This window comes from Camponotus vicinus, unplaced genomic scaffold (assembly GCF_025532165.1).
Source record: "Camponotus vicinus isolate PSW18456_S1 unplaced genomic scaffold, iyCamVici1.0 SCAF_2, whole genome shotgun sequence".
In the NCBI taxonomy this organism is placed as follows: domain Eukaryota; kingdom Metazoa; phylum Arthropoda; class Insecta; order Hymenoptera; family Formicidae; genus Camponotus; species Camponotus vicinus.
Window position 1 is genome coordinate 20532875 of NW_028141956.1, and position 13442 is coordinate 20546316.

A 13442-nucleotide genomic window follows, 5' to 3' on the forward strand; every position below is an offset into this window, starting at 1 on the left:
ATATTAATTAAAGAAGATATCGTGTAAGTATAGGCGCGCGGCGAAGCAGTAGGCGGGGCTTACTCACTAACGCTGAAGCGTTGCCACGCGCCGCCATCATGTTTTGGAGAGCGTTTTATATATCTTATAAATTATTTATTAAGTTTATATATATGTGTATATTATGTATATATTTATATATACAAGGTGTTTGATAAACATTGAACTAATTTTTGTGAGCAGATAGAGAGCACAGTAAACTGAACAGAAACATCCTTTACCATTTTGCAATTTTTGTAATAATTATTGCAATATTAATTTTTAATCACGGTCCACGTCCGCGAACTTATTCGGGATAGCTCGTCAATGCAATGGTTCGGGAAGAGTGAAGTGTGCGAAGAAAAAAGTGCGTTTGTTTCAAGTGTTATGTGTGATCTTTATTTCTGTTGAGAATACAGGTATTCATTTATATAGATGTATATGTGTGAGTGTATGTGTGTATGTGTATAAGTATGCGTGGATATGCTAATAAAGTGTGCGAATACAATTAATTACAAATTAACACAAATCTGCGAAATTTTAGGTTTGGTTATTACAAAAAGCACCTACCAAAAGTAGGTGAATCTGATATATTTTTTGACGCTGAAAAGGAATATGGCCGCAGAATTTCTCCAGTATGTTAGGTTTTTAAATAATTTATGATTAAATAGTTCAAAAATAGCTATTTCGATCAATTTCATGAATTTATTATGAGGGAACCTAATTTTTTAAAATATTTCTGCCAATGGCATCGTATCAGATTCACCCTCTTTGCTTTTTATAACTGACCTTCGCAGGCCTGTGTTATTAATTCGGATGCCGGCAATTCTGTGTTGTCAGGCCAATAGTTTAAATCATCGACGGTTTAAATCGCCGGGTCTGTTTACGACGTCTCGATGCGGTCAATAACCGTGCGCTATTCGGCCGGTGTTTACAGTTTTTCGTTAGACGGCAGGTTTTGTACGGCTAGGATTTTTAAAGCGTCGAAAATCGATACAGCTGTTCAAACGAAGAAAACGCCAGATTTGTTTGCGCTTCGTTATATTTACAATAATTACAATAATGCTTGCTGTGCGTTTATTAATGTAATGAAACGAGGCGCACGCGGATTTACAATAGTTCTTGGCGTGGGGCACGGGATTCCCCGTGGGAGTGGCTCATTGACGCACAGTACATTGGACACGTTGCAATTGCACACCGTGCTATTAGACACATAAGATTGCGCACCGTTCGATTGGACACGTTACATTTGCATACCATTCATTTGGACACTGTTGCTTTTGGACACCATACACAATTTTGCATAATTTGAAATATACATACATGTATGTAGAAGACTTGATATTTTTATCAATTTATTAACTTTTTATTTTATAAACGAATGACAAATACAGTAAATTTGCGCACAGTTCTTTTGCGCACAGTTCCTCCGATGGTTTTGAAATTTTGTATACTATTGTATTTTGACGCGCTGATTACGAATATGACAATGAAAATGGACAACAAGGTCAGCTTCAAGGTTAAAATGAAGGAAAAATGGCTTTTTTGTATATTTTATTTCATTATCTTAATAAATACTGATTCTTCTAAAAAAAGTTCCAAATAAAAGTTATACTTCTCTTAAAAACGCAACTTTCATGTTCTATACATTATTAATATAAGAGCAGTACTTTACGAGAAAAACACAAATTAACATTTTGAATGTTCTATCGACTGAGACACTTGTTTCTACAATTCCACATGAGTTTGCAACTTTCCATGCGAAGCGAGGTTCAACCCGAACTTATGTGTCTAGTGTTTATAGTGGAACCCCCCGTAGGGGGCGGAACCCACTGTATCCACGCATATACTTTTCCACGCGAAGCGAGGTTCCACATGGGTTTGCAACTTTCCACGCTAAGTGAGGTTCAACCCGAATCTATGTGTCTAGTTTTTTGATATTAGAGCCCCCGCAGGGGGAAACCTACCATGTCCACGTATACACTTTTCGAAGTGCGCAATTGAACTGTGCTCAAAAAAACTGTGCGCAAATTTACTGTATTTGTCATTCGTTTATAAAATAAAAAGTTAATAAATTGACAAAAATGTCAAGTCTTCTACATACATGTGTACTTCAAATTATGCAAAAATTGTGTATGGTGTCCAAAAGCAACAGTGTCCAATTGAACGGTGCGCAAAAGATATGTGTCCAAATGAGCGATGTGCAAATGTAACGTGTCCAATCGAACGGTGCACAATCTTATGTGTCTAATAGCACGGTGTGCACGGTTGCAACGTGTCCATTTGTACCGTGCGCAAATGAAGGCTTCTCGTTCCTCGTACGTTCCGTTCTAACCGAGATATTTTGCCCGCAATGTTCGTGTGCAATTTCAATGCAGACGGTTGCGCGGTGTTACGCAGAGACGCGGGTTTCGGATTGCGCTCTTGTTACGAGTCGGGTTATGTTGTACTTATTAATTTATACACGCGACTTCGTAATATTTCCTGGCACGAAGACGCTGGATTCATTCGGCCGGGATTGCATCGATATAATTTCAATGAGCAGAAGACGTGGCGCAAGAAAAGATTTCGCGAAGGATGCATGTACTATATCGAGATCTCTCGACTCGGACTCTCTCTCCACCTGCGGGATAGGCCAGTGCACTTTCATTGAGATTTTTGCACCTTGAAGACAAAACCGAGATCGCTCGGCCGAGGCGGAGTTCACTCCACCTTCTATTTGCGCTCTTGGGGCTCAGAATCCTGGTCGGATCGGATATCTTGTCACTTATAAGCTTCGAGTGGAAGATCGGACAGATCTATCTTGTTTCGCCGCAACTGCCTTTTTATACGTATTCATTATTCGCGTCGGTGTAATATGGAGTTACCCCTACCGAACGGGATTTTCGGAGGCAATGTGTTCGGATCCGCTCGGAGAGGTTCGGGGAAGAGCCGAACGTGAGCAACCACTTGCTAGATGTTTGGGCCCCGTCGCGTCGGTGATCTTCGGCAGTGTCCGAGGATTTTTAATCTGGACCGTTACGCGACCCAGATTTTCCCACGCGTACAGTTTTAAAAATATGGGCGCCCTTGTTCTTGCCCGACAAGTGGTCATCAAGTGGCAGCTTCCGGCCGATGGTCAGTCGGGAATTAGTAATGATGCCAAGAATGTATCATTATAAATTAAAAAAGATTAACAGGGAAGTTATTTAAAAAAGATGACAGATATGTTTAGTAACAAAAGCACCTATTTGGTTTAAATAAAAATTCAATTAGAAAAACGATTAATGGTCTCCATGAGTGGCTAGTGAGATGGAAAAATTATAACTATATTTCCGATATGACTTATAAGCGCTTGAACTGCACTGATGGTGTATTACCGAGGGCCTATGGATTACCAAAAATTCATAAACCGAATTGCCCATTTAAGGTCCATTGTCTCCTCAATCAACATTCCCCTACACTCATTGGTCGCATTTTTACATAACATCATCTATGACGCTATCTCCAAGGTACATAGTCATGTTGCTAATAGCTTTGAATTGAAGCTTTGAATTGAATTCAAGAAACTATCAGGTGTACAGTTGACCACTTTAAATTACTATCGTTGGATATTGTTTCTTTCTTTACCAACATCCCATTAGACTTAGCGTTAGATAGCGAGAGAGATAGTGTTTAATAAAAGAAGGGTGCAGCATTCCCCGCAACGAATTCTTGACTGCAGTTCGATTTATACTAAATTCTACTTTCTTCACTTTTAATGAAAAAATATACCAACAAACATTCGAAACTCCCCTATCCTCCATTAATTGCCGATATCACTCTGCAAGATTTAGAAAATAAAGCAATTAGACATATTCCCTTCAATCTACCATTTTATTATAGGTATGTGGATGATATAGCTTTGGCAGTACCCTCTTCTATGTTCAATGAGGTCTTGGATATCTTCAACTCTTTTCACCCAAGGCTTCACAGTGGAAAAGAGAACTGACAACTTAATTTTCTTGATGTTATGATAATCGCGAACAATAATTAAATCGGATTCGATTGGTATTACAAACTACCTTTTACCTTACTACTTTTTCCGGGAGATATCTAAATTATAAGTCGAATCATGCACTATGCCATAAGAGGGGAACAATCGTGGGATTGGTAGATCGTACCTTTTTATTGTCGCACCCGAGATTCCATCAAAAAAACTTTGAGCCGATAATCAGCACAGTGATGCCAGATTGGATCGCTGGCAACCAGCAACCGAGAGAGGGGAAGGTGGAGAAAGTGACGCACATGAGCGAAAACCGTGTACGTGTGAGCTCGGCGCTTCGGCTAGCTTCGGACAATAGAAACGGACAGAATACTGTCTAGCTTTCTGTCTTCTTCTTACCAAGCTATCAACGAAGAGGCGACGCGGCATACGGCTCGCTTCTCGATATCTCAATGCATGCGAGAGCGTTAAATGTTTTTTGTTTACAGCTTTTTATACTATATATTTTTTATAACTGATAAATATATATTATACATTTATCAATTGTAAGAAAATATTGATATATTTTTTCATGTAAAAAATCAAATCGTATAATTTTTATAAACGAATGTGTGTGTTTATATATATACAGGGTGTCGCAGACCACCCGTATCAGCCGAATATCTCAAAAACTGAGCGCGGCAGACAAAAATATTTTAGACAAAAGTTATAAGGTTTCAAGTAACGCATTACATGGCGATATCAGTATGACCATGAAGAGTGTTGTCAAGGTCACGTAAAGGTCACCTTGAATTCTGTAAATGGAACCCCCTATTTTTTATTACTTATTCTTGTAGCTTATCTCGAGAGCTTTCCAAAGAGAACATACAATTGTTTTTAAGAAAAAATATGGAATTGTTAATTGTAAATTACATATTTTTTCTCAAAAACAACTATGTTTTTTCTTTACACCAATTGATTCCTTTCATTATTTTGTACATAAAAGTATTAAAGTAAGATAATCGAGAAATGAATATTTTACTAGATATTTTATAGTTTATGTAAAATTAAGAAATTATTTCAAGCCTCATAACTCGAAAAGTACTCAATGAAGAAATACTTTATTATAGTTTTTTGGAAAGCTTTCGAGATAAGCTACAAGAATATGCAATAAAAAATTGGGGTTTCCATTTACAGAATTCAAGGTGACCTTTACGTGACCTTGACAACACTCTTCAAGGTCATACTGATATCGCCATGTAATGCGTTACTTGAAACCTTACAACTTTTGTCTGAAATATTTTTGTCTGCCGCGCTCAGTTTTTGAGATATTCGGCTGATACGGGTGGTCTGCGACACCCTGTATATATATATATATATATATGTATGTATATATATATACATATAAACATACACACACCCATTTGTTTATAAAAATTATACGATTTGATTTTTTACATGAAAAAATATATCAATATTTTCTTACAATTGGTAAATGTATAATATATATTTATCAGTTATAAAAAATATATAGTATAAAAAGTTGTAAGCGAAAACATTTAACGCTCTCGCACGCATTGAGATATCGAGAAACGATCCGCGTGCCGCGTCGCCTCTTCGTTGCTAGCTTGGTAAGAAAAAGATAGAAAGCTGTATTCTGTCCTTTTCTATTGTCTGAAGCTAACCGAAGCGTCGAGTTCACACGTACGCTTACGCTCACATGTTCGTTACCCCCTTCACTCATGGTTTCCGGTTGCCAGCGTATCCATTCTGGCATCACTGAATCAGCATTCTCTTGGACAATAGCTATCCTCTATTTTACGTTTTCCATATAATACGAGAGCGTTTGAGGTTGCTATTTGCCTTGAATCAAGCAGATTTACAGCTTGATGAGGACCGCCCTGCGAAAGAACCCTCTTTATATTTCACAATTCCATACATTCCAACCTTTTCGGAACAATTTCGGAAGCGAATTCTTCGTAATCATGACACGGGAGTATCTTATTTCGGCTTAAATAAACTTCGTAATTTTCTCAGAGTCCATAAAAACATAATGCCAAAAGATTCGTGCAATGTAGTATATAAAGTCTCGTGCAATGATTGCGATGTCGATGCATATGTCGGCCAGACTAGCAGACAATTAAAAAAACGAATTTCTGAACACTGAAATCACATCCGAAGAAACACGTTACAACTTTCGGTCATACTCAATCATAGACTTGAATTCGGTTATGATTTTAATGAATCTGAGATTTTGGTTAGGGAGTCGTTGTGGCAAAAGACTTGTCTCCGAAATGCTGTTTTTTTTATCAAGCGCCAAAAAAATAGTTTGAACTTTCAGAGTGATACGGAGGGCTTGCATCATGCATTTGTGATAATCAATAATTTATCAAAAATATGAGGCGTTCGTTCATACGTTTATATGTTTGTTATCATTGAAAAAGTTGCTTTGCAATTGTTATAAAATTCGTGAGCCTGATTAGTGTATGCTCTTAATTTTTATTGAATCTAAGAGCATACACCAATCAGATTCACAAATGTTACAACAGTTACAAAGCAGCTTTTCCTGCTGAATGCAGCCAATGAGTCAACTGAGCATATCCTTGGTTGAGTCTATGTTTACGTTTTCCTAACAACCGAGGATATATTTATACAGTTCGTCATCAAATCTCGAACCGACATGAGACGCACAACGGCATACTGTTATTAATTGTAAAAAGCACGGAATCTAGTGAGCCATGCTTCTAACTATTAATTTAAACAAAAAAAGCTTATTCACGTGTAATATCTCTCAGTATTTATTTTTACTCGATTTGTTAGATCTGCTGCAACTTCGCACAGCACAATTATATTATATTTGATTGACTGTTGGAAGCAGCGCGCTTACTAGATCTCAGCGGGATGCAATTTAACGTCACCTGTGCGTCGAGAAACAAATTCATATAATGTAACGCATCATAATTTGTAATATATATTGTTAATATCGCGCTGAGGAAAGATCAAAAGAGGATCCGAAACTCACCTTTTTTTATTAATGTAATGAGTTTGTAATAAACTAATATTAAAAAAGAAAGAAGTGTTGTTTCTTCTCTGCGCTCCAACTACCGCGTTGTGGCTTTTATGTGTCACTTTCATTTTAATTTAAAAAAAAGATTGGTGTATTAACGCGCGTTTTACACGGCTAGACTATGAGATATGCGCTCTAGGCGTATCAATGGTGAGTGTCACACGAAAAGTTTGACTGCACGACGAGAGTCGAGGTATATGCGAGGAGCAAGCAGACAGATGTGCATGATGTTGAGAACTTGTATGGATCGATAATTGTTGATGTTTGTACTTTTGAATTTTTTTAATCTACATTGAAGCGAATTATTGTGTTATATATTTTTATTATTTTAACAAAAAAATTAGTGTCTTAATTATAAAATATATTATATCTAAAAATTATTAAATTTATTTATTTGCAATTGACAGTTACATATTTTTCCTTAAAAACAACTGTGTGTTTTTTTACACCAATGATTCTTCTCATTGTTTTGAGCATAAAAGTATTCAGGTAAGAGAATCGTTTTAAGGTAATTGAAAAATGAATATTTTACGAGATATTTTATAGTTTATGTAAAATTAAGAAATTATTTCAAACCTCATAACTCAAAAAGTACTTAATAAAAAAATACTTTATTATAATTTTGGAAGGCTTTCGAAATAAGCTATAAGAATATGTAATGAAAAATAAAGGATTCTATTTAAAAATTTTATTCAAAGTCATCCTAATATTAGTATGTAATACGTCACTTAAAACCTTACAACTTTTATATAAGACATTTTTTCACGAAAATGAATATTTTTCAAAATATATACGCCTGATAAAATAATAACGCCTGATATGGTATGATATGATATATATATATATATATATATACAGGGTGACCCATTTTAACTTAGGCAGCCAAATAACTCGAAAAATAAGCAAGATAGAGAAAAATGTTTTAGACAAAAGTTGTATGGTTTCGAGGGGGCCATAAGATGGTATCATTGGTTTGACCTTGAAGAGTCATTTGAAGGTCACGTGAAGGTCACTTCAATTTTTTTAAATGGAATACCCTATATATTTTTGTACATTCTTGTAGATTATTTCGAGAGCTTTCCAAAACACTATAATTAAGTACCTTTCCGTTAAGTACTTTTTGAGTTATGATGCTTGAAATAATTTCTTAATTTTACATAAACCGTAAAATATCTTGTAAAATATTCATTTTTCGATTATCTTACCTTAATACTTTTATGTACAAAATAATGAGAGGAATCAATTGGTGTAAAGAAAACACATAGTTGTTTTTAAGAAAAAATATGGAATTGTTAATTGCAAATTACATATTTTTTCTTCGAAACAACTATGTGTTTTCTTTACACCAATTGATTCCTCTCATTATTTTGTACATAAAACTATTAAGGTAAGGTAATCGAAAAATGAATATTTTACAAGATATTTTACGGTTTATGTAAAATTAAGAAATTATTTCAAGCCTCATAACTCAAAAAGTACTTAACGAAAATGTACTTAATTATAGTGTTTTGGAAAGCTCTCGAGATGAGCTACAAGAATGTACAAAAATATATAGGATGTTCCATTTAAAAAAATTGAAGTGACCTTCACGTGACCTTCAAATGACTCTTCAAGGTCAAACCAATGATACCATCTTATGGCCCCCTCGAAACCATACAACTTTTGTCTAAAACATTTTTCTCTATCTTGCTTATTTTTCGAGTTATTTGGCTGCCTAAGTTAAAATGGGTCACCCTGTATATATATATATATATATATATATATATATATATATATATATATATATATATATACAGGGTGTCCAGACCACCCGTACACCCCTTTTAAGATGAAAATAAATGGCTTTTATCAAAAATTGCGAACAAATTTTTAGTAAATCGGGTACGCTCTATCAAAGTTCATCACAATTACATTCAAGGTCAATTTTAAGATTGACAGAGGCACTTTTAGAAAAAACGTTTGATACAAAAGTTTCTTATTTTTTTACGTACAATTCGAATCTGTAATAAAAAGTACCATGTTCCCCTAAAAAAATTCAACTTCCAGATGGCGTATTTCCGGTCGGAATCAAAAGTTGAAAATATCACCATTTGATAGAGCGTACTCGATTTACTTAAAAATTGTTCGCGATTTTTGATAAAAGCCATTTATTTTCATTTTAAAAGGGGTGTACGGATGGTCTGGGACACCCTGTATATATATATATATATATATATATATATATATATATTGTTGCGCCCGCGGAGCGATATATATCAAATCGCGCGACACAACGATCGGCACTCGCGCACACGCTCGCGCACACGGAAATAAACACTCGTGTTTGAACAAGAACACAGGAACTTTAATAACACCAGAGAACACAGAATGTAACAGATATAACGATAATAATCACACGGGAAATCGAGACGCGTCCGCTCAGCTTGACAGCTGGCTCCAGACTCAAATGACGGCTGCTCCATCAACAATTCTTTGACAACGAGACGTTTTTCCTTTTTCAAGACAGACTCGATCGCGACTCAAACAAGGGACGTAACAATATATATATATATATATATATATATATATATATATATATATATGGTAAATATTTACACAGTCAGCCCCAAATGACTTGACCTTGACATATATTGTCAAGGTCACTGCCCTGAGTAACATCCAAAAGGTTTTAGGCGTCGCTCGTTGTTTATTAAAAAGTTATAAACAAAAGAAGTTTTATAAATTTTATAGAATTTTTTGACACCCTGTACAATAATAGACCTTTCAGGTAAATATGGAGAAAAGGTTCATACTTTTATGTCATCTTTTCGTTATATCCTATTTATGTGTTTACATTTTTTGCTCATCACGGTTTCATATTATATTTTACTTGTGTGTTTATATTTTTTTGTTTATGTTTGCTCGTTGTCCCTTCCATGTCGCTAAGCTATAGAATTATTGTTTAGTTTCGCTAAATAAAAATTGTACTTTTTATTTTACCTAAACTTTTAATAAGTGTTTGTATGTAACTTCCTTCATTTTGCAAAGTACATGCGTGGACACCGCATGTTCCGCCCCCCCTACGGGAGGGCTCCACTTTCGGAAGATATAACCTAACCCAACCCGTGTCTGAAGTATGGAATATACCTGGCTTCGCATAAAAAGTTGCAAACTTATATAAGCCATATGAACCATATGAAGCAAAATGTCATATATCAAGGTACTTCCTACACTTTAGACACAAGTTGGGTTAGGTTATATCTTCCGAAAGTGGAACCCCCCGCTAGAGGGGGCGGAACATGCGGTGTCCACGCATGTACTTTGCAAGCAAAGCAAAGTTTACAAATACATATATTCTATTAAATACATGTATTTCTTCTTGAACATACATGATGTGGTAAAATTATATTCTATTCATGAAACTTTTTTTGTTAATAACTATTTAATAAATAACAAGCGGCTAAAACCTTTTGAAAGTTATTCAGAAAGATGACCTCGGGAAATGTAAACAGAAAAATATAAACATATTTAGAATGTAATGAAAAGATGATACAAGTAAGTATAAAATTTCAAAATCGCATATCTCAGGAACGAAGAGAGAGACAGTCACAAAATTCAAACGGTGTATGACTCAGAATAATGAGCTTTACAACATATGTCAAGGTCAAAGTCATTAGTGAGGTTGTACCTTTTCTCCATATTTACCTGAAAGGTCTATTATTGTACATGGTGTCCAAAAATTCTATAAAATTTATAAAACTTCTTTTGTTTATAACTTTTTAATAAACAACGAGCGACGCCTAAAACCTTTTGGATGTTACTCAGAGCAATGACCTTGACAATATATGTCAAGGTCAAGTCATTTGGGGCTGGCTGTGTAAAGATAAATATTTACCTTATAATTCAGTACATAAGGAACATAGAAAATTTTAAACTTTTTTTAACGAATGCTTAAAAGTTGCATCGAGTAACTTTACCTATCATTATAGTGGAAAAGCAATACTATTTCAAACTTATTTAAATTGAAGGGGACAAGTCCTCTTATTTTGATAATCTCCTTGTCAGTAAGTAAACCTAAATGATAACGATGTTTATCCTATGAAATACCCAAATAGCGTGGTAGACAGAAAATTCCCCAGAGACTTAGAAAACTCGGATTCATTTCTTTATATATCTGTATACCATATTTTCTATTTAGAACTTGCAGCAGATCGAAAACATAAGAGTATCTCTTGCACCTTCACAATTTCCTTGCTTTTTAAAATTTTTAATTCTTTTGCTAGATCTATTGACATGTCGGTTATTTTGTTGTCTTTTTTCCGATAGCTATTTTATCTCTTTTCTCTCATCTTCTCTTCAAAGATTGTGATTATGCGCAATCAATCAGAACGCTCCATTTCTTGATTTTGTCAAAATTCTAATGCTAGTAATACATATTTATTTTTACGTATTTATACTGCTCAGTGGCCTACATATTATTAATACTTAAATTATGCATCATGATAATATGATGTTTCAATAATGAAAAATGTTTCACATAATCATGATTTGATAATGATTATAATTTTACTAAAATATTTACATATTCTGATGAGCATCGTGGAGACATTAAATAAATACCGACAGCTACTGTATATATTGAGAATTGTTTATAATTAATAATAATCACAAATATTGAAATATTTTACTTTTATCATGTTGAAATAATCTACCAATAATCTACCAATTCTTTACCATTTCTAAACAATAAAAGAATATAGAATAGTGACTTTCTACGTGATAATTTTTATGTGATAATTTTTATTAATACAAGATAATATCTCAAGAACATATCTCAAAGCTATATCAAAAATCATATTAAAGTTTATGAGATAAAATAAAAAATGTGTTTCCATTGTTTCAATTAAATTAAACTTTTTTTTAAATGAAAAATATAAAACAAAAAATGATATATTACCTGTTGTTGGATGCTGAGCATTGAGACAGCTGAGCCATTCTGTCATACTGATTCTTCTATCATTGTTGATGTCACAATATCTTGGTAATTTTTTGCCGCATCTCCGAAGCTGCCTATTATTTGCCACCATTGTGCGGAAACTTTTCCATTCTTTCTTTTCTAAAACCTGTAAAATATGACAATTATATTAATTGTTCTAACTTAATTTTTCTAGCTTAGCTTAATTTTTAATTCGGTTATTGTTATATTTGTTGAGATTTCTTATTTTTTTTATAGTAATCAAAAACGATCATTCACTGTAATTTTCTATCTGTAATTCTCTAGAACGATCAAAGGTAAAGTAGGATGTGTTTCTTTAAAAGTTAGAAGGCAAAAATATACATTAAATTTAATAAAATTCAAAAATTTATTAAAATATTTTTAAAACTTTCTTTTATTTTTCTTTTGTAAAGAAATTTCTAAAAAGATTAATATTGGTATTTTGGCAATTTCAAATAAAAAGTTGGTATTTTGTATTCAGATTCTAAAAGTACTTATAAAAATGAACAATTTTTACCTCTTCTAATTTTTAGAATTTCATAAATGAAATTACATATTATTAAAATTTAACATATAGTGCAATCTCGAAACAATGTACTGTAGGAAACTTTTGGTCCGCTCTAATGAAGTTATGTTCTATCAAATTTAGGATTATAACGGTTGTACGAACACATTCTTTCAAGTTTTATATATATGTATATATATATATATATATATATATACATATATATATACAGGGTGTCCGATTCGTGAGGGACCAAACGAAAAGTGATGATAGATTGGGTCAAACTAAGAAGATAAGTCCTCTACCATGTTGCAAAATTCGCAATAATTATTAAGTAATAAGCAAAAATGTCACATGAAGGTTACCTTTAATTTTTTAAATGGAACCCCCTATTTTTCATTATGTATTCTTATAGCTCATCTCGAGAGCTTTACAAAACACTATAATAAAGTATTTCTTCATTGAGTACTTTTCGAGTTATGAGGCTTGAAATAATTTCTTAATTTTACATAAACCATAAAATATCTAGTAAAATATTCATTTTTCGATTATCTTTACCTTGATACTAAGAAAACACATAGTTATTTTTAAGAAAAAATATGTAATTTGCAATTAACAATTACATATTTTTTCGATAAATATCATTCCACGGACGCGACTATATATATATATATATATATATATATATATATACAGGGTGATCCAGAACAAACGTTTGTCTTTAAAAAAATAAATTGTCGAGTCTATTCTAAGACGATTTTCCCTTTACCAAAATTGTCTACGAGGTTTAGTTTTTAAATTATTAAATAAAATAGTTTGCGAATTACGGAACGAGTACAAGAGGTAGACAGGGACGGCGCAACTCACCGTCCGATACAGGCGATCATGTGGGGCGCTCGACGCGATCAGCTGATTGCTGCACACGATGAGTTTA

The 13442-nt window shown here is 33.6% G+C and overlaps 1 protein-coding gene across 6 annotated transcripts in view; it reads right to left on the reverse strand.

Moving 5' to 3' along the window:
• Positions 1-13442, reverse strand: part of Magu (SPARC related modular calcium binding-like protein magu) — a 345184-nt gene that overhangs the window by 39716 nt on the left and 292026 nt on the right. For all 6 annotated transcript variants that reach the window (XR_014437430.1, XR_014437429.1, XM_083092360.1 and 3 more), the window contains one exon: positions 11965-12130. Coding sequence is in view for 4 of the 6 variants with exons in the window: in XM_083092360.1 (XP_082948486.1) it covers positions 11965-12130 (166 nt within the window). In the remaining 2 variants the exon portion in view is untranslated. The remainder of the gene's footprint in view (positions 1-11964; positions 12131-13442) is intronic.